Below are 22,296 nucleotides of genomic sequence, written 5' to 3'. Positions count from 1 at the left end.
TACAGCAAAAATACCGGAAGAATGCTGAGAGAGCAGAGAGCAGTCTCAGGCAGGCAAAGAAAGAAGCAGAGATGTTAAGTGTCCAAGGAGAACACACCGTACCGCTGGAGGACAATGAAAAAGCAGGAGACAGCCTAGAGGAACCCCAGTGCACACAGTGTATGCTTAGGGCAGTGAAGCCTCAGCCAGTGAGAGGCTGCGGAGCAGCTGTCCTTTAAACAGCTGGAGGTAGATCTTGTGAGGGTTTGCTCTGTGATCTTGCCAGGGGTGGAGATTAGGCTGACAAGCCTGTAATTCTGGGGGCTCTTTCTTGCCTTTCGGGGCAGATGTCCAGCAGAAGGGTGTGCTATGTACCTCTTAAAATCATCAGGAAACTCCCCTGCTCACTATGACCTCTCCAAGATGACAGCATCAGTGACTTTGGTCAGGCCCCTCAGCACCCTTGGTCACGTTTCAGGTGGACCCATGGACTTTTGCATAGCCATTTTGGTCCCAGCATAGTCATGCTTCACTGCAGGCAACGCTCCACATCATTGCCAGATTTTGCCATTAAGCCCAGGGCCCTGAGGCCTAAGAGCAGGCCTTACGCAAGTAAACACCAAGGCAAGGAAGACACCATGTGTGTCCTTTGTCACCAGGTCTCCTGCCCCATTTGGGCTTTTTCTTAGATTCCCTTCTACCACCAATGTAGTCATAGGAATCCTTCATGTTGCTTTCCATGTTTTTCACTAGTTTCAACTCCAGCTGAGCTTTGGGCTTTCCAGCTTCCACCCCACCACACCCAGGCAATGGCTTCATTCCTCCAGAGCAGCCCGCCCCACTTCAGCCTTCCATGCATTTCCTCTGTGCTATCAACCTCAGTCTGGTGGTCTCTGTCCCTCCATGCTGACCTTCTGCCAGGCCTGGTAGACTTTCCACACAACAGATGGACACTTCTTGTGCTTTGAGAAGGTTGTACTTGAAGGCCGACCAGCTCTCATGGACTTGTTTGCCCTCCAGGGTGACTGATATGGGATACTGCCTACCAGATTACCTCAAGAAGCCAAAACCTGCTTTCCTGAAGTCCAGGGCTATGATCTTGCTACATGTCTCACTCCCGGCTGGGTGGACCTTGGACCCACACTGCAGCTTTGTTGGCAGTCCTGCCTCTATGTCAGAGAGCAGCAAGGGCTATCTGCTGCACCATGGAAGGCTAGTCAGGAGCAGAACACAATAACAAGGCACGCACAAGTAGTGTCCTCACCAAGAAGGAGCCAGAATGCAGAATGGCAAGCCCAGGTCACGATGAGTGCCAAAGACAGCAGGTCACATGCAGCCAGCAATCCCCCAGCAAATCCGTAGTGACGAGGCAGACCCAGGGTCAGCCAGGTCAGGGTCCAGGCTGTGCAGGTACAAGATCAGCCATAGACAGTGCTGCTACACAGCTGCGATACAGCACAGGCAGGAGCCTGTGGCAAGGCCGCTGCTTAAAAACAGTTCCCAAGAGAAAGGAGGGACAGGCCCACGCTCCTCCTAGCTTTCTTCCCAAGAGCTCTTGCCAGCAAAGGAGGTGGACTTGGACTCAGCCACCTAAACTCCAACTTAGCCAACTAAACTCCTGGAAGAGGGATGCACTTCAGGCCCTGACATGGTGATCCCATCTCCTACTTGTCCTGACTGGGCTCTCTGGATGGACCATGATGTGATTCATTACCCTGCCTTGGCCGGGACAGTCGGTGGACCCTGCTGTGAGGGCACCTGCTCTGCCCCCCACCCCCCCCGCAGTGGGAGCGCACCCTGGCCGCTGATGGCGTTGCCTGTGCCGTGGCCAGCCCCGGCTCCCCCCTTGCAGCTCCCCAACTAAAGCGTGGGCACCCGTTACACCCGGCGCTCCCCCCCTGCTCCCCGTGCCTCCCCTTCTCTCCAGGCTTTGGTCACCATCCCCTGACGAACCCAGGCTCAAGCGCCCCCAGTTAGGCTGGAAGGGCCGCTGGGAAGCAAGCGCCTGCTGCACCCCTGTGCGGCATCCTGTGCCTCCACAGCTCTCCTGTTCCTCACGGGGGGCCGTGGTCAGAAAAGCCAAAGCTCTGCCCGCAACACTGGCCGTGCGGTCAGGCCTTAACCCACAGGGTGGGGGCCCTCCTGGCCAAGCCTTCCCTCTCCACTGGCATGACCAAGGAGAACAGCACCTGGGCTCCAGCGCCCTGCAGCCGCACTTGGTTTGTTAAGGTCTCCCTTGACAGTATCAGTGGTGCACATACGGATGAGCAGGCCGAAGTCCAGACATACCTTAGAGCTCTCTGCAACAATCTCAGTCCAACCTCTGCGCAAGGAACAGATCGTGTGAGGTAGCAAGTAAGGTCAGTAGATGGGTGCCTCTGTGCCCTGTAGAAGGAAGCCTCCAGCCAGTGTCACACACCGTTTCCTCTTGGCGGTGGTTCAGGCTCACCTAGCTATGATGCATCCCTTGACAATTCATAGCACCAGTGTTGTCCAGGGGGAAACAGTGGGGTGATGCAGCAAGTTGATTAGACCAAATGCTGGGATGCACATGCACATCGGAGTGCGGCAACATGCTGTAGCAGTGTGAAAGCCTGGCTGTGTGTACAGCAGAGAGATCCTGGAGGTGTCCTTTTCCCATTTGGTGGTGGGCTGACCCCCACTCGCAGCTAAGCATCACGCAGTATCTCACTCACTCCCTCTCCCACCCCAGCAGGATAAGGAAAGCAAAAGCAAGAAAGCTCTCGGGTCGACTGGTGCCCGGCCAGTCTCTGAGCAATGGCTACGGTCCCAAAATCCCTCTCATCTCATTTTTTTCCACTGAGCATGATGTTATATGGCACTTGTGTCAGTTTGGGTCAGCTATCCTGCTTGTGTCCTTTCCAAATTCTTGCGTACCCCTTGCTTGCTGGGGGAAGCTGAAGGGGAAAAGAGAAAGTCTTGATGCTGTGCAAGTACAGCTCAGCAACAGCCAACACAGAGCTGCGTTATCAAGGCTGGTTTAGGAACAAATTCAAAACACAGCACCATACAGGCTGCTACAAAGAAAATAAACTCTATCTCAGTCAGACCAAGTACATTCTTATACATCATTTGAGTGCTGGTGGGAAGAGACAACATGAGGATACACAGAGATGTAGGATGTAATTTTGCTGCTTCTTTTTAGGGATGACTATCCTCTCCAGATTTCCCAGACAACCACAACCCAATCCCACAGCACACCATGTGGGATTTTCTCTGATCATCTCAGTCTTGCTCACTACATCCCCCAGACACAGAAGAAACTACTGACAGCTGCTTCTGCTGCCCAATGTAACTGGGAACAAAAGTGTTCCACAATTTTTTTTTCTCTCCTCAGAGATAACCTTAGCCCAGCACAGGGAGCAAAGAGATGGAGAGGCTGCACAAAAAAGCCATTCCCTATGTGTTGTTCACTAAAAGGTGGGGTGGACAGGAATGCCATCTCCAGTCATTGAATTCCCTATGTGTTGTTCACTAAAAGGTGGGGTGGACAGGAATGCCATCTCCAGTCATTGAACAAGGTTGCAAGTAATCCCTGCATCCTTTTCTAGGTTGCAATGAATGGTAGGAGAGTAGTGCATCAGGTTATAGGAAAGCCTCTTCTTCTTTATGCATAGAACTAACCTTTATATTGAAATGTCAGGTTGATGGAGTCCAGTGCAGGCATGACATGTACCACTGGAGCACAGAAGAACTATGTATATAGTACACAGACTGTAAGAGAAGTATGGTGATGAGCAAAGTTTAGTCATTAGAAAAACACACAGGGAGCAGCGCTGCAGGGTCAGTGAGAACCAGCCCCATTCAGCTGTTTGTGTCACATCTGAGAAACCACGCTGGTGCTGGCAGACTCACTGGCTTTGAGGTTATCTTGTTCTCTGTGTTTTGGCTGTTTGGCTCGGGCCTCAATGTCATTATGCAATGTTGCAGTTAGCGATACATGGCTGTGTTAGCCTAGAAAAGGTGGGAGTCCAAAATGAGTCCAAATATCAAGGTGTTGTGGTTCCCCTGGGCTCTGCTATGTCCTTCTCTAGAGGAAAAAACAAACAAAAAAAGCGCCTTCCAGCTCTCTGCCTTTCTGCCTGTGCTACAAGTGCATCTATTTGCATTTAAGTTCTCTTAATGTCAGCTGAAGGTTTGGGAACTTCCTGGACCCATCTTCCGTTCAAAAAAGAAGACAGACTGAGATGCTGAAGCTCAGTCTATACATAAAAGGAGAAAGGCAACTGACAATTTCAAACAACCAAGTAATGACGAAGTATTTGGTATGAAAGTGAGACAACCCGGGGGTGTGTGGGGTGGTGGTGGAATAAAGGACACCTAGGAATAGGAAAGAAATGCGGAAAGAGACAAAGAAGTCCCTTGGCTGTGGCCTCTGTTCTCCATGATTAAGGGATAGAACAGACGTAGCAGACCACAGCTTTCAGTGAGTATCACCAAAAAAAAGCATCAAAGAATGTTCCCAGACCTTTTCCACTTCAGAGACTGCAGAATAGGCATACCTGGGGAAAGCACAGCACGAACAGGACTAGAAGAGTATCTTCTAGAAAACAGAAGGATGCAGGAAAGTCAGGTTAAGAAAGACCACGTAACACATCTAACAGCTCCTTGAACAACAAATCAAGATGATGCAGGCTTTCAAGGAAAGAATACACAATTGTTGCTTCTACAGCTTCTTCTATATATCAAGACCAATGCCATGTTTGAGGTGGACAGCCACTGCCTCCAAATGTGATGCTCTGTAATAGGTAGAATATCTCCTCATTCTCCTCTCTTGCCTCTGGACAACTGTATTTGTACATGTACAAGTTCGTGGATACCACAGGCTTCACATGCATCCTACAATTTCCTTTATGCTGCAATATATATGCCCATCACAAAATCTTCTTTTTCTGCAAAATGGCAAAACACTTCATTTTTTCCCCCCTATGGCACAGTTATCATATTGTTATGATTTTTTGGCACATATATTTATATTTTGGTCCTTTTTTGGTTGTTTGTTTTTTTTGCCAGTTAATGCTGACAGAATTATATTTCATTATCATTTACATTGTCAGTCAATTGCATGAATGCATCGTTACATTGCATATTAAAAATTAATCTACTGTGAAATGGCAAATACCAAAGACTCACCGACTTTTCCCTGTAGGAGAATGTATAATGGCAATTTACCTTCCTTGTGCTAGTGGATACATTCAAGGGCAGAGAGCTGCTATTCAGAAGGTCATAGACAAGCTGGAGAAATGGGCTTAGAGGAACCTTGTGAAACTGAACAAGGACAAAACTAAAGTTTTGTATGCACCTGGGAAGAAATAACCCCTGGCAACAATACAGGTTAGGAAATTACTAGATGGGGAGCAGCTTTTCTGCAAGACTCATGATCCTGGATGGAAAGCTGGATGTAAGCCAGCAGCGTGCCCTGGCAGCAGCGTGAGCCAGCTGCATCCTTGGCTGTAAAATAGCAGGACCCTACCCAGTAGTTCAAAGGAAAGGATTACCAGCATTTGTTAAACATCCAGCTGGAATAGCGCATCCAGTTTAGGGCCCATTACAAGAATGGCACTGATCAACTGCAGCAAGTTCAGCAGAGGACCACCAAGACAGTCAGGAGGCTGGAGCTCTTGCCCTGTGAGGAGAAACTGATGGACTTGTCTTATTTAGCCTGAAGAAAAGGCTCAGGTGGGATGAGCTAACTGCAGTCTTCCAGTACCTACTACAGAGGTTATCAAGAAGACCAGGCCAGGCTTTTCACAGTGGTGCATGGTGGTAGGAGAAGAGACAGAAGGCTTAAGCTGTAATGAGAGGTACAAAGAGGTATGGGGAAAACTTCTTCACCATGATGACAGCCAAACATCAAGCACCGGAAGAGGCTGGCCAGAGAGGCTGTGCAGTCTGGATCCTTGCAGGTTTCAAGACCTGACTGGACAGAGATGTGAACAAGCTGACCTGATCTCATAGCTGATCCTGCTTTAAGCAGGAGGTTGGGCTGGATGACCAGGGTGCGTTCCAACCTGAATCCTCTTTTAATCGCCTGACCAATACAATTAAAGAGGCATTATGTTATGGTACTGACTGTCATTTCCCTCCCTCTAATTTTCAGTGGCTTGGGGGCACTGTACTCATTATTTCCCTATCCAGGGAACGGCATCAGAAGGAAGAGGGAGGGCACTCACCTTATAGGATTACAGTGAAAGGACAAGAGGCAATGCGCACTAGCTGCAGCATGGGAAATTCTGCCTGGAAAAAAGGAAAAAAGACCTTGTGCCCCTGAAAACAATTCAACAGATATGCCTGGGGAAAAAAAATGGCTGGATGAGGAACTGAGCAGTCTAATCTAGATTTGAATTTAGGCTTCCTTTGATAAGGAGACTGGATTGAAGAACCTCAGGAGTCCTTTCAAACCTAGACCCTTCTGTGATCCTACGATTTATACATCAGGCAGTACCAGGGAGTTCTCTTTTTCACTTCCCTTTGACCATTCCCTGCAAAAATGTGTCTGCAACTCAAGCCACGCGGCCAAACCTCTCCAGTTTCCGCCTTTTTGATGCTTGAAGTAGAGGCTCATGATAATCAATAAATGCAATTAAGTCTTCTCCAGACAGGCTGTACACAGTACATAGCTACAGAAATCTTTGGATTTAAAAGGTTTTTAACTTCTTGTTGCTGTGAAGAGTCTGGCATTAGCATGTAGCTTCCTGAGAATAGTCATACTAACAAGCTATATTTTCACTGGAACTAAGATATTATCGCAAAAGAGAGGCTTATGTTCTGTTGTTATCAGTTTAAACATACAAAGAAAGGGAAGAAACACAACATAGATCTCAACACTTCAAGGCATAGCAGCAGAAACCTCTAAAACTTTTGGCTGCTAGACAGCTGTATGTTGGGCTTCCGTAACTTCAGATACACTTAGAAATTCTGCAAAAAGCCTCATCATTATTTTAAAAATACACAAGCAGTAATAACAATAGATGATTCAAAGAGGCCCACATTAGGCATAAAGCACTGCCAGCATCTTTTCAAGCAAAAAGAGATGTTCAACAGACATTCTGCAACAGCCAAGGCAGAAACTGAATCTTCCCTTACTCCTATCCCACTTACAGGTTCATAAAGCAAGGCGGCACCAGTGGGATACATCCCCACAATCTTCCTGTGCTTTCCAACAATGCCCATACAAGTATCACAGCTGGAGAAAAACATCCCTGCTTCCAGCAAACCACTTTATTCCAGAAGCACCCCGTTCACACCAGTGAAATACCCCCAGTAATTCACCGCAGGCCGCCTAACTTTTTAACTCAGAAAAAAAACCCTTTCCTAACTCTGCATTTGTAGGCAAGGTCAGCCCAGCCAGAATCTGGACATGCATCCTGCCTCACACTGTCACGGTTTAACCCCAGCCAGCAACCAAGCACCACACAGCCGCTTGCTCACTGCCCCCCACCCAGAGGGATGGGAAAGAGGATTGGAAAGGAATGTAAAACTCCAGGGTTGAGATAAGAACAATTTAATAGGTAAAGCAAAAGCCACGCAAGCAAAGTAAGTAATTCATTCACCACTTCCCACGGGCAGGCAGGTGTTCAGCCATCCCCAGAAAAGCCAGGCTCCGTCACACGTAACTGTTACTTGGGAAGATAAACGCCATAATGCCAGATGTCCCCCCCTTCCTTCTTCTTCCCCCAGTTTATATACTCAGCATGATGCCATGTGTATGGAATACCCCTTTGGCTAGTTCGGGTCACCTGTCCCAGCTGTGTCCCTTCCCAATTTCCCATGCCCCTCCAGCCCTCTCACTGGCAGGGCCCAAGGAACTGAAAAGTCCTTGATTTATTATAATCATCACCCAGCAACAGCTAAGAACATCAGTGTCCTGTCAACATTGTTCTCAGGTCAGAGCCAAAACACAGCACTGGACTACCTACTAAGAAGAAAATTAACTCTATCCCAGCTGAAACCAGGACACCCTCAGAATCCAAGAAACTTTCAGTTCACCGGGGCTGTTTTTGGCATTGCTGCTCAGCGAACACCCTTCACACAGCAGGATGCGCTGTCACGGCTTTGCACCCCTTTATGAGAACTGCCTGGGTTTTTTAAGTGACCAGCCCACAGTCTGGCTGCAGATGGCTTTAGCAGGCACCACTGCCCGCTTTCCCATGCGGCAGCTCCCATCCCCGAGCCCCTGCACCGAAAGGCCGGGGTGAGCCACATCCACCGCTACGGCCTCTCATGTTATGCAGCCCTGGAGCTGCCTCTGGACCTCAGCTGCGCACAACGCTGCCCGGGGGCCCTGAAGGCGCAATTAAACACCTGCAACAGGCTGCAGTTCTTACTCCCTCTTCACATCAGGGAATTGCACCTCATGCCTGGTGTGAACGGTCACTTCTGTTGCCCTGCCCGGTGCTGACACGGGACCAGCTCTTTAAAACGCTCTCAGTACAGAATTACACGCATACAGCTCACAAGAAAATTACGAGCTGTCAAAGTTCCTTGGTAAAGCAGAGGCGCATTGCTGCCCAGGAGGACAACCGACAAACAGAAGCACTAAAACTCGAAGCGGCGGGGTCCGGAGCCTCGAGGGATGATGCGCTGGAGCCCGGCGCCACCGGAACGACCCACACCGCGCGGCATCGGAAAGGCTGCAGGAGCCCGCACGGCTGGCAGGCGGCAGCTACGGCGGACGAGCGGCTCGCAGCTGTGCCCGGTACTCGGTACCCATCCTGCCAGCGGCGCGCCAGAGGCTCCAGCCCCTCCCACCCCGTCTCTCATTTGCCTACAAGGCCACACCCCTTTACGTAATGGCCCTATCGCGCGCGTCCTATAAAAGCTGTTGCCCCGCCTCTTTCTTCTGCCACCGATAACGGAAGCGCCCGGAGGCCGAGCGGTGACGCGCCCCGCTCACCGCCCCCCTACAGGCTCCCCCCCCCCTCCCCCCCCCTTCCCCCCGCCCCCTGAGCGGTATGTGGGGAGCGAGCCCCGGGGGGGCGGCCGATGCGGTGAGTGCGGGCGGGAGGGGGACGGGGACAGGACAGGGACGGGGCAAACGGCCGTTCCTTTCGGCTTTCTCCTCCTCTCCTCAGCCCGTCTCCGCAGCCGGCGCGCCCCGCAGGCCGCTGCCCCGCCCTGCCGCCCCGCCCCGCCGGCCGGCAGGTTGTGGGGGGGGCTGAGGCCTCCGTCTTTCGGGGGCTTGCGGCCCAGCCGCAGGGGGGCGGGTGCTGCGCTGAGGTCGAGCGCCCCGCCGTGTCCCTGAGCCCCGACGGGCTCAGCTGCGGGGCTCGGGGGGGCCGGAGCGGCGGGCCCCCGCAGCGCGGGGCGGTGAGCGGCGGCACAGCGGAGGCCGCTGGCCGGGTGCCCCGCGCTGGCGCTCAGGCCGCGCCTGGCTGCCCCGTTGGCCCTGGCGCTGACCTCGGCCGAGCCCCCGCTGAGGCGCAGCCTTCGCTGAGGAAGAGCCGGGGAGTCCCTTGGTGCTGCCAGTGGGCCCAGCAGCGGCCTGTGAACAGTTGCTGTTGGTAGGGCTTTGGCAGCAAGCACCATCTGCCCGGTGGGAGCAGGCAGGCTGGCCCCGCGGTGTGCCTCTGGATTTGCTGCTATGCGGGTGCTGAGGCGCTGGAGCAGGTTGCCCCGAGAAGTTGTGGTTGCCCCATCCCTGGAAGTGTTGTTGGATGGAGCTTTGAGCGACCTGGCTAGTAGAAGGTGTCGCTGCCCGTGGTGGGGGGATTGAGCTAGGTGATCTTTAAATTTCCCTTCCAGCCCAAACCGTTCTGTGATTCTGCACACTGTAAAGCGTGTTTGTCATTCAAACTTTAAACTGTACCTCTTGAAAAATGAGGCCATGCATTAGCAGTGGTGGTAAAGCCATTCAGTCACAGCACAACATACAATGAGCATTCATTCTATTTAGAAGGATGTTTTTGCTGTCAGAGTAATTGTGGTTAATTTGAGCTGTTCTGGTAACTCCTGGACCAGTAAAAACAATGCTAATAATGGGAGTTGAGAGGCCTTCTGTTAGGGATAGCACTGCTAATTACATTCTTATTGCTGCATCTTTGACAGTTGACATCCTGTCATCCAGAAAAAAACTGAGCTTTTTCTGCTCACTGTGCGTGCATTCAGCATTCTTGGGACAAAAAGCAACCTGTTCCTTATAAATGGTGTGGGTTTCATTTTAAATTCATCAGTTGAGCAATTTCCTTCAAGCATTTTGGATTTGTATCACCCTTGAGAACAAGCTCTCTTGGTTTTATGGCTTTGTGTGTTCATGTCTTTGAATCATTCTTCCATACTTCTAAGTATCTTGGAATCTACCTTCTTACCCTGGACTTTGTGACTAGGGTAATGCATGTGGATTGAATGTAACGTTTTTGAAAGTTTTTGTGAAACCATCTCCTTAGTAGATGGTTTATTCTGGAGGCTGCGTTGCACCCAGAGGAATGCAAGTGTATTGATGTGGCACATATGAAAACATGCGTTCTCTGGTTTTAACTTGTTCGAAAGGCATTACTGATTTGATTAGTCAGATTCAAGATCCAGAACTAATGTTGGGATGGACGAGGTCTGGCGGTTTCAGAGGGAATATGAGGAAACTAAATGTTACCAAAAAGCCTGAACTGCTTTACTTTTAGCTTTAAAAAAAAGTGTAAACTCTCTCGGCCTTCTCTCTGTACTAGAGAACACAGCCAAATATTCAAGTTGAAGGCAAAAAGTATCATCAATAGATGCTGGCCAGTTGTGTTTGTAGAGGAATGAAGGCACTTAATTAACATTGATAACGTAACAGCTGTGGGCTGGCTTCAGGGGCGGTGGGTTGGCTGACGTGGATAATGTGCAGCTGTGGCTGGTTCCTGCTAAGTAGTTAATTAGCTCTGGGGGGTATGAAGATGAGACTGGGTGAAAAGAGACCTGGAAGAAGCAGAGGAAGGAGAGAGTGTGTGTGCTGGATGTAGGCGAGATAAGGAGAGGCTCTGGAAGAAGCAGGGGGCCTGAATGAGGAGTGGCTGACTGGAAGAGGAGCGCGGAGAAGGAGGAATCTGGATGCCGCAGAGGCGAGAAGCAGGGTGGGCTGGCCTGAAGAAGGTGAAGAAACAGCACAGACAGTAGATGAACTTTTGAAACTTTGTGAGGGATTGGTGGTTGTGCTGGGGCAAAACACGGTAATTACTTATTGAAGTTAACCTGGTATGGGATGGTAAAAGCCTTGTTGCAGCCACCTAGTCTTGCTTATGCTGCGACAGTGCTTTAACATCCAACAACTATAGGCTCTGTGACTGCATTGCTGTGAGGAATAGAAGGGATCTTGGCAGATGCCCTCTGAAATAGAGAACAGTTTTCTTACCTCTTTCAAAGTATTTTTTCGTGCAGCTGTTGTATCTTCAGTGTAGTTGCGCTTGAACTTGAGGCAGCCATGTATGTAGCCTTGCGTAGGCTTCCATTTGTACCAAAGTAGATTTACACTCAGATTCCGCAGTTTAGAGGTGATGCGGAGTTCCATGTCTGATTCCTCTGTTTTCGAAGCATCTGGATTTTTGTAGCCCTTTGGAGCTTTTGATGATTAAAATACAGTCCCTAGCTATTACCACAAAGAGGTTTCTGGAATTGCTCTTCAAACAAACACAGGGGGCTAGCTTGGGAAAGACAAGAGGGAAGGGTAGTGCTAGAAGAAGTGTCTTCTGCTCCCAACTCCTGTCCCAGTAGCATTGGCCAGACGGTGCCTACTAGTCTCCAGTATTTGCCTTCTTCAGGTCTCTACTTTTTTTCTGGGTTGATGCGTCCAGGAAACAACTGAAGCATACAGGATATTAAGTGGACATTGTTTGATTTGCTCGTGCTGAAGGGTGTTGTTCTACTTCTTGGAAGCAAAAGTTAAGTTGAGGAAATCGTTGGGAAGAGTGCCAGCCTTAGTTAAGCAGTTAAGAGTGGATGAATTGCTGACCTTTTCTGGGAGTAGGGCAAGCTTCTCTCCCTGAAAGATTCCCCCCAAACTACTTAGAATTTTTTGCTTGGGGGTTGGGAGCTGGGGATGGCAGAAAGAGTTGACATATTAGGAGATGCATGCAAGTAGAGTCAAGTGTTTTCAAAGTTTTCAGGATTTAATTGATGAATGAAGAAGCAGCTGAAATATCTCAGGGACTGCAACGGTATTCCAGCCTAGCTCTTCGTAGGCTTGAACTTGTCTAGCTGCTGAATTCTGCAGACTGCCACCTGTTTTATGAAGAAGTGTCTCTTTCACTTGTTACGAAATTGACACGTGCAACCTGTGATAAGCGTCTCCTTCTTATGTTGGAAGAAAATGTGATTTATTATGCCTTATTGGGTTTTGTCATGATTTTGTAGACCTCTGCTGTGTCCTTTCTTCAGACCTTTTTCTTCCATCCTGCAGTACCCCAACTATGGTAGTCACTGCTTGTGTGGAAGTCACTCTGGCTGTCGGTGAGAACCTTCTCTGAAATTATAAACACAGAGTATCAGTAGTTTTACTGTATCATTTTTAAGTGGGTGCATCAGTGGGGAAACAAACCTTCACGCAGGGTTGAGGAATAATGCATTGCGGACTTGCACAGTTAAATAATTATGGTTTTTGTCTTAGTTTTTTAATCTTTTCCTAACAACTTCTGATATCCAGTCTAATTTGTTCACTGTTGATGAGTACCTAGTAGATGTTTTCATTAAACATTAGGTGTAACCTCAGCACCTCATTCCTGAGTGGTATGAAACTCTGAGCCTGTTGGGCATATATGAATGGCTGTGCTTATGTGACCATCAGTATGAAATTTAGCACCTTTCTTGGATCTGATAAAGCCTATAGCTCTTGCCTTTGTGTATTACTGGCACACTTTCAGACATTCGAGAGTTTTGAAAATACTTAAAGGATAATACTGGATAAGTAGCAAATTGACAATTTTTCTCTGAACAAGAGAAGATAAATTTGCCTTCCACCTGCCAGGCTTTCTTTTTTTTTAAGCATAGCAAAATCACTTTATTTTTCTTTTTTATGAATTTCTCAAATAATGCATTTTTTGTGAATAGTATCAATACTTTTTTTGTGTATATGTGTGAATGTTTCAGGAAATGCTTCAGAGAACATCAGAAGATTTTTTGCCAAAGATGGAAAGTTCAGTTGAAGAGATGGATACCTCTGATACCCAGTGGGGTTGGTTTTATTTGGCTGAGTGTGGTAAATGGCATATGTTTCAGGTAAATACATATTAACTGTGATCATTTCAATACACCAAATTAGCTATTGCTGAATTTGTCTAAATGTGCTTTTTCATTTATTTTGAAGACTGATTCAAACAGTCATTGCTCTGTTAGCAGTGAAGATATTGAAAGGAGCTTCCGAACAAACCCACATGGTTCTGTTTCTTTTACTACATCAAAATTTAACTACACGCTAGACTTCTCAGGTATGTATCTTTTCATAAAGTAAATTTAAATAATAGAAGGTGTTTGATACACCAGTTCACTTGATCATTCAGCAAATTATTGTCCTCATATCCCATGCAAAAACTTGTGATGGCAGAGGTTGTCTTTACTGGATAGGAGTTTTTAGAAGCAGCTGCTCTGTTACATTTTCTAGTATAGTTTATTAATAAAAAGTAGCATGTCTTTTTTAGTAGCACTCCATGTTACTGCCACTTCCCTCAGGCCTAGTGGCATATAGCATACGTCTATGGGACTGGAATGTTTGAACCTTTTTTCTTTAACATTCAACTGCTTGTAAACTTGAAAAACCTCTTCCATTCAGAATCTTTATAAGAAACATTGATGTGAAGGAAGTTTTCTGCAATATACTGGCATCAGAGTGATTTAATAGTTCAGCAGGTAGTTGAAGCCAATTTTGTTGTCAGAATAACAGGGAGACAGGCAAAGAGATTTTCTGGTAGATTGTAAAGGCCTCACTTATAGCATAATTAGAATCCTGTAATATTCTGTAATTTACAACGTAAGTAGCTAACTATAAATTAATTTGTCATTTGTTCAAAAGTGTCTTCTAATGACCTCTCTTTTTTTTTTTCTTTAACATTTCCATTCACAGATTGTTTATTTTCTGATTAAATTATGTAATGGCTATATGCTTAAATAGAAGCCTCTTTCCAATCAAAGAAAATAATATTTCAAATACAGAAAGTGGGAACTGAGTAAAACAGTGATTTACTAGGAGTAAATTTGTATGTAACAGTATAAGGAGGTTCATGTTTTCACGTGTTGAAATGTCTGTTTAAAAAAACTTTTTGTTTTGCATCTGGAATAAAACCACTAAGTGCAAATACTAAAGACTGATTTATGTTATCGTTTGTAGGTCATGGTGTCTTGCATTAAGAATGTTAATATGCTTTGTCATCCTAGTTGTATTAAAGTCAGTGGGGGTTTTGCCAGGGATCTAGTGGGGGCTGAATGTGCATTTTGTTTGTGTAATATTTGCACATTTTGCCAACTTGTATAAATGACAGTGGTTCTGAGGCAACTATTTAGAAACATTTATTGAAAATGCTGATTTGTTAGTTGTTGAAATGGGAATTCCTGTCAAGCAACTGTGAGTGTAGTAATGTTAATTTTAAAAATGACACTTAAATGTTTCATATACTGTAGATGAATTCCAGAAACATTCACCTTAATTCTTCTTTTATTCTCAGTTATGAAACAAACCAACCTAACAACCCTTAAGCAACGTCCAATAAAGCGAGCTCCCTTTTCTATCAGTGCTTTCAGGTAAGGAAATAAAAGGAAGACTCCTTATTTTATGTTATTCCTGATTCTTCTAAGTAAAATGAAACAAAAATATATTTATTTACTTTTTGCATCAAACAATTGAACCAAGGTGGGAGCAGAAGTCAAGAAGGAAGACATTTCAGAGTAGAAGAGTGGCAAAATAATTTTTAGTTTGTTTTTTATCTTTTTTTCTGAGAAAGTAAGGAACTTGTAGTGGGAGAGGCAAGGCATACTGAATACTGACATCCTTTGGCAAGGTTCTTAAAGCTGTGCCTGACTTTAGTCATTGGAGTTCCTTGCTGTAAATACCTGTTGAATCAGAATTGCTGTGGAGAAGCAGCAGCAAAAAATGAAGTTTGTTCCATCGTAATAATGACTTCATAAATCATTTAGAAGTATTATTGTAACAGCAAAAAAGTGTTATATTTTCTTGCCTCTGTTTTGATCATTTTCTCTAAAGTTACTTGAAATTACAAGAAATTGCATCATAACAACCAGATTGTTTTATGAGCCTAGTTGCTTTAGATTTTTTTCTTACCATTTGATCAGTCATTAGATGTAAAGCTGTGCTGATGTAAATCTGATACTCAGTAAACAATAAACTGATCTATGCAGTGATACTACCACAGGTAAAATTGACTATATGGAATATGTAGGGTTTTTTCCCCCCAGTAGTTTCTTAAAAATTATGATAGTTCTGAATTGCAGTCTGTTTTTACTTTCAAAAAGAAACTTGGCATTTGTAATAAAAAATGTAGTAGCAATCTTTTTACGCTGACGTTCAGGAAGGTGTGTTTTTTCAATGGATATCTGCTGAAGAGGGCATGCAGCAACACGGCAATTCACTTTTGGGTTTTTGTTTCTTCAATAACTGCATTCAGTACTCTCTTTTCATGTGATGACACCATTCTTTACTTTCAGGAAATCCCTTCCTTTAGTCCCGGTTTTAAGGCTTAAGAGCTGCTTTGTATATGGTGTATATGCTTAGAACACTTTTCTGAGCATTTGGTTTTGTTTTTTTAAAAAAGAAATTAAACTATAATTTTCGAGTGTGTATTTCTAACATGATGCTTTTAAATACCTCAAATGAGGGCTCAGTTTCCAGAGGCTTAGGCTAGTTGTAATTCCTGATAGTTTGGAATGTTCAGGCTATGTGTACACTCTTGCATTTCTAAATTAGTGTTACTCTCCTGATGTTGCGGACCTTTCTGACAATCTCTTCTGATTTATCTTCCTACCTTTTGTTGGGTAGATGGTGTATAATTTTTTTAATGTTTTATATAATTTTATATTAAAACTGTTCATTGCTGTGGTTTATTTATAATAAACTAAGCCAGAATCTGAATACAAATTAAGATCTCTTGCCTTTGACATTACCTGCTGACAACAGCCTTTGTTTGAATTAAAACCCTAAGTAGTTTTGTATAAGTTCTGTGGGGTGTTGGTTGTTGGTTTTTTTTGCATACTGTGTTGTTTGGAACAGGATTTTGACAGGAAGAAAATGCCTCATGTCTTTCATGTGATGTGTTTTTACCTTCCTTTGAAGTTTCATCTGTGAAAATGAGGCTATCCCTATGCCTTCACACTGGGAGAATGTAAATACTGAGGAGCCATATCAGGTGAGAGTTGGAATGCATGTTGGTCAAAAACATTTGATAATGAAGTAATGCACCGAACTGAAATCGTGCTAACCTCTTTTTTTCCAGCTTATTCCATTGCAAAAGAAAACAAATGAATATAATGAAGTTTCTAGTCTCTTTGGAAAAACAATGGATAGTCACCGAATTAAAAGAATTAAGAGAATACAAAATCTAGACTTGTGGGAGTTTTTTTGCAGGTGAGATTATTTCTAAAACCAACAGTCTTAGGATTGTTAACAGAGAAAATCGTGAAGGCATGCAGCAGAAATATGTTTAATTGCTTTTATTATTAATGAAAATGTGTTACATCTTTAATTTTTTTTAATCTGTATTCAAAATTCCAGTTACAAAACTCTGTAGTTTCTACAGGTGCAGAAGTGTAATACTTGTAGAAAGGCATTAAAACGTTGCAGTGCTAGGTTAGTGGTTGGACTCGATGATCCTAAAGGTCTTCTCCAACCTAAACAATTCTATGAATCTAATTGTAAATTTGGTTATATTTAGCTGTTTAAGTATTTAAGGCTTATTTGCTTGGCCTTGTGTTTCAACATCTACCTTTCCATAAATAAGTTTCTGTAAAGGTGTATTTATACCATCTTAATACCAATTTTAATTTTTGAGGGTAGGAATAGCAAGCAGTCTTGAAACCAAATGTCTTTTGAGTCTCCAGTGTAGATGTCAGAGGGAGGCAGGGGAAGACCTTTTTTGATTAGTTTATGAGCTAACAAATGATGTCATTTGGAGAGTGTACTAGTTTTCCTGACTGGTCAGTGAGTAGAATTCATGGTTTAAGAACTCTGAATCTATGGATGCTGTGCTAGAATATTCTCACAGTATGAAACTGAGAATGGGAATTAGAATTTCATATGTTAGGAGTATTACAGTATCTCCATATAACTATCAAAAACTATGGTATTTTTAAATAATGGTATAAAAGTATATGGAGAAAAGTTGTTTTGGCTCTAGAAGTTTTTTCCTTTCTCAAAAAACCCTCTACAATATAGTAACAATGAAAATTGTTAGAGTAAGTGTGTGCAACTGGAGCTCAGCTGCCTTTCTGCTGTGGGTAAAATAAAGCCTTGGAGTAGATGAGCTTAGGGACATGAGTAAAGAAATTACCGTCTTGGTAGTATATTACAAAGAAGTAGGTATTCCAGTATTTCAAATTCACTTGAAGTTCTTTTGGTGTCCTGTGTGGGAAAGTGAAGGTAACAGAAAATGAATCGTAGTCTAGCATATTTAGGTTTGTGCATCGCAGTTTGGAGTTGTAGAGGAGCACAGGAAGCAGAAAGCAGCGTTTGTCAGTGAGGTTGCTGAGCGTCTTTAGAAACAGCCTGTGTGCTTGCATGTGTACAAAGAGCCTGTCTCTGGGTGTTTAGTTTTGCTTTAGATTCTCCATTGAGTGAGTTGGCTGTGTGAGATCCTTCTGGGTGGTGGATCAACTTAATTTTGTTTTACCAGATTAGCTTATTGCTGCTGGTGGAAAGTGCTAAATCAATGGTTTTAAGAATGGACTCCTCAATTTTTGTTCCAAATCAACAAAAAATGCATGGCATATCTGCATTATGCAGAACCACCTTCCTAGCGTGCTCAGCGTATTCCACTAATGAGGAACAATTGCTACTTAAACTTTTGTGGTTTTGGAGAAGTGTTTTGTTTCGGGACTGAATTTGAGCATTGCTTGAATGATTATTTGCATCGTTGTAGTGGTCAATACACATTTACCTCTTAATTTTCCCCTATTAATGACTATTTTAAACTGGTTTTATGAAATCAGCTGGTCAGAGATAGTGAAGAACTGTTACAGAACATTTTTGAACAGTTGATTATTCATCTTTTCTATAAATCTGTTCTCTTCCTTTATTTCAAGACAAGTTCCTCTAGGTTACCTTCATACTTTGTCAGAGATCAGCAGCCATCAATAGAGGGCTGCTAATAAAATTTTGAGTGTTCAGCATCACTAGCCCGTAGCTCAGAGGTGTTGCCTTACACAGGTAGTTTTCTCAAAATGCTTGGCTCCTGGGTTTTGTTGAATTGCTAATGGAACTTGAGGGCCTGGAACCTCCCTGCCTCTGACACAAAATGTCACAAATGAGATTAGTGAAACCTCCCAGATGCCCTTGCGATTCTAGTGATGTGCTGGTTTGGAAAGCCATTGTAGGTGAAAAACAGACACATAGAAAAAAAATTAAGTTTCCAAGTGTCATGGTTTAACCCCAGCCAGTAATTAAGTACCACGCAGCTGGTTACTTTCTTCCCCCTAGCCCTGGTGGGATGGGGGGGAGAACTGGAAAAAGGTTAAACCCATGGGCTGAGATATGAACAGTTTAATAATTGAAATAAAGTGAAATATAATACTACTAATAATAATTGTGATGAAAAGGGAAATAACAAAAAGAGAAATAAAACTCAAGGAAAAAAAAAGCGATGCACAGTACAGTTGCTCACCAGCCACTGACCGATGCCCAGCCAGTGTCTGAGCAGTGATTCCCCCTCCCCACCAACTCCCCCCCAGTTTGTATACTGAGCATGAGGTCATATGCTATGGAATATCCTTTTGGCCACTTTGGGCCAGCTGTCCTGGCTGGGTCCCCTCCTAATTTCTTGTGCCCCTCCAGCCCTCTTGCTGGCAGGGCCTGAGAAACTGACAAGTCCTTGACTCGGTATAAACGCACAGATGTTTTGGACAATAAACCAGAATAAACCTATCTTTCAAGCTAAGTACTGCAAGATTTTAACTTCTGTGAAATGTACTTATTTATAAATCATGCACATTTGCAATGTAATGCCATTAATGTGATAAGGACTCTTTGCTGCCTGTCTCTTTCCCTGGGACCTGGTTGACAGGACTTCCTCAGGCTACATCTAAACTGCAGGCCCTCAGAATGCTTCCCCAGTTCAAGTGTGCACTCCAGTTCTAAGCAGGTTGCTTAATTTGATAAATCAAAGTACTTGGCACAGTGCCACATGCTTTGTGGCTTTTATAGGAAGAAAATTTGGGTGCACAAGACAAGAACAAAGCTATGATGCGCTCCGACTTGCTTTTGTCTGGATAGTCAAGGGATCGTAACTATGAGCTTGGTGATTTAGACACAGCTTCAGAGTCAACTTCTTCATGGATCTTAGGAAAACCCAGCTGACAAAGTCACTTAAAGATTGATGGAAAATATATCTGTGCTGTAATTGAAGATGTGCTATGCCCTTCTGCCCATGAGACTGTAATATAGATTTACCTGTAGTATAAGGGTTTTTTCAGAACTCTAGACCAGTGTACGACTTCGCTCTTTTAGAAAGTACGTGAACCATAAATTCAGAAAAGCATTATGAAATGATCACATTAAAGTAACTTTACCTAAAAATTTAGGCAATTTTATTTTTAGTATTTTTGCTTGTTTACCTGTGCAATTACACTTTATAATCCACTATGTTATTCCTCCCACCATGCTATATAAGTATGTAGAGGAAACAAAATGGGAGGAAAAATGCCTTTCATTTAAAAATGTATCTGCAGAAATTGACCATGCTGAAACTAATGCCAAATGAACAATGTTAATAAAATTGCTATAAAAGACCTTTATTCCTAATCTTTGTTTGCTTCTGAAAATAGTCCACAGCATCTAGAAGTCTGTGATTTCTGAACATGTACCTTACGAATTCTGATCTGTTTAAAAACTAGAATCACCTAGACACTTGCAAAAGTGGCAAGTGTGGTGTGTTTTAGGTCTGTTCCCTCTACAGTGTTTTCAGAGTAGTAACGTAATATGATCGTACAGATGTTTGTAACGTTGTGTTGTGTGTTCTCTGTAGGAAAAAGGCTCAACTAAAGAAGAAGAGAGGGGTCCCAACTATTAATGAGCAGATGTTATTTCATGGCACCAGTAATGAATTTGTGGAAGCAATATGTATTCATAACTTTGACTGGAGAATAAATGGAATGCATGCTGCTGTGTATGGAAAAGGTATGACAAAAATACTTACAACAGTTTGGTAATCTTAACAGTTCAACATTGTTAAGTGTTCCCTATAATATGTTCTTTGTGATGTACTCCCTGTGTTCATCCCAGAGCTGTTTGCTATAGTTCTGCTTTTACATCAAGTGTAATTAAGGCAGTTAAGATGCAGTAAGGAATTCAAATTGCTGCAGCTGGCTGAAAAGACCATGAAGCATGGGGAAGGGATGCCCAACAAAGCAGTGTTGATGACAAGACAATTTCTCTACTAAAACATTCCCACTAAAAATATTTGGTCATGTTGCTATAATCTGACAATTTAGGAAAGAAAAATCGAATTACTAATGAACATAAAAGAACAGACATCTTTCATCATCTTGATAACTATGTCCATGCTCTAGTAGTTAAACTGTCACAATAAGAATGTCACCAGACTTTTTTTTTATTTGAAAGGGACCTATTTCGCAAGAGATGCATCTTATTCCAGTCGCTTCTGCAAAGAGGACATGAAGCATGGAGATACATTTCAAATTCATGGTGTGAATCTGAAGCCTCATCTGCATAGACCAGATAAAGTCATGTTTCTTGCTCGTGTACTAACTGGTGACTATATCAGTGGTGATTCAAAATACATGAGGCCTCCTTCAAAAGATGGAAGTTTTGTGAACTTGTATGACAGCTGTGTGGATAACACCTGGAACCCAAAGATCTTTGTTATCTTTGATGCCAACCAAATCTACCCAGAGTACTTAATAGAATTTTGTTAAGCTCGAAAGGAGCTGAACAGAATATTGTTTGTGTCTTTTTTTGATACTTTTGTTCCTTTTGTAAAGATAACAGTATAAAAACATGAAATGTGAGAGAGGTGAAAGAAAAGCTAGCATATGTTCATGGAGGAAGGAAGCTATCAAACATTCAAGGGAGGTTGTCGGGCTGTTTTTAAAAATCTGTAAACTTTACTAATGCATTTTTCAAATGTAGCGACTATTACAAATTTGAAATTGCTTAGTGAGCCTTAAATACATTGGGCATTGGTAAGTTTACAAAGGCAAGGTTTATTTTCTGATTTTTTTAATGTATTACAAGTATTTATTCATGTGGTAGCAATTTACCTGTAACATAATATGCCTATGATGACACTAATCTTTTATAAAGATTGTCTGTAGAACATAACAATCACAAAATCAACAACAAAACCCCAGGGGACTTGGCTACATATGTATGTATGTCTGTGTTCTGTAGTACACTTTGCTTTGTTTGGAGGCCTAATTTTATTTTTTTTTTTTTTTAGTAGGTTTAGAATGCAAACTATCTGGAGAAAACTGATGAAGGAGCTATAAATTTTACCGACTCCATTATGTTTAACTTTAGGTACATTTACTGTAAGCTTCAATTACATACTTGCAAGATTACAAAATCCTTGCACTGGGACTTGAACTTTTGATTTGATGGAAACGGTGCCCATAAGCTCTTGTGGTCAGTTGTTTGGTGTGTAACTGTTGAGCTCAGTGCTGGGGCATCAGCAGTGCCATACACCTTCCGGAGTTCTTGTCCTGTAGGATTTTTGCCTGCCTGTTATCGTATACATATGCACGCACTTGCATTCGTGCGTCTGTGCTGCTGGGATTCTTGCCTGGTCAGGGTTTAAGAAGCACTCGGTGCTCATGTACTTGCTGTTGCAGAGGACAATGTTTAGACTAATTTTACTGGAAATAATTCAGTTAAACTGACAATGCAAATTTCAAAAGATGCCATCCTTTAATTTTTGAACACTTTAATAGAAAGCTTTCAGAAACACTTGTATAGATCAGGTTTTCATAACTGGTATGGTTGTAAAGTTGAAGAATATTTTTTCACATGTAGAAAGAGCAGAAGAGACAATAATTGGGTAAAAAACTTGAGTACCTAATTACATGAAGAGCCTGAAGAAGGGGCTGTTACAGTGACATGCACTAAAATGTTAAATAATTCCCTAAGAAATTGTGTCCCTAGTGCTTTTCTTTTGT

At 43.6% G+C, this 22,296-nt stretch overlaps 1 protein-coding gene across 2 annotated transcripts; it reads left to right on the top strand.

The window, feature by feature from the left end:
• The first annotated feature begins 1,381 nt into the window (after positions 1-1,381).
• PARP11 (poly(ADP-ribose) polymerase family member 11) lies at positions 1,382-21,501 on the top strand. Of its 2 annotated transcripts, XM_080393676.1 has the most exons (9): positions 1,382-3,420; positions 3,482-8,990; positions 13,057-13,185; positions 13,274-13,394; positions 14,625-14,700; positions 16,247-16,319; positions 16,407-16,537; positions 20,148-20,299; positions 20,744-21,501. In XM_080393676.1, the coding sequence occupies exons 2-9, from the start codon at positions 8,955-8,957 to the stop codon at positions 21,055-21,057; spliced, it is 1,032 nt and encodes a 343-aa protein (XP_080249802.1). In that variant the 5' UTR covers positions 1,382-3,420; positions 3,482-8,954; the 3' UTR covers positions 21,058-21,501. The 2 variants fall into 2 exon arrangements, with proteins under 2 accessions (XP_080249802.1, XP_080249803.1); XM_080393677.1 differs by lacking the exons at positions 1,382-3,420; positions 3,482-8,990 and adding an exon at positions 9,001-12,420.
• The last annotated feature ends 795 nt before the right edge of the window (positions 21,502-22,296 follow it).

The sequence above is a fragment of the Falco punctatus genome (assembly GCF_963210335.1).
Source record: "Falco punctatus genome assembly, chromosome: 6".
Taxonomy (NCBI): domain Eukaryota; kingdom Metazoa; phylum Chordata; class Aves; order Falconiformes; family Falconidae; genus Falco; species Falco punctatus.
Note: the sequence above shows the minus strand (reverse complement) of the source record. Positions and strands in the feature narration are given on the sequence as shown.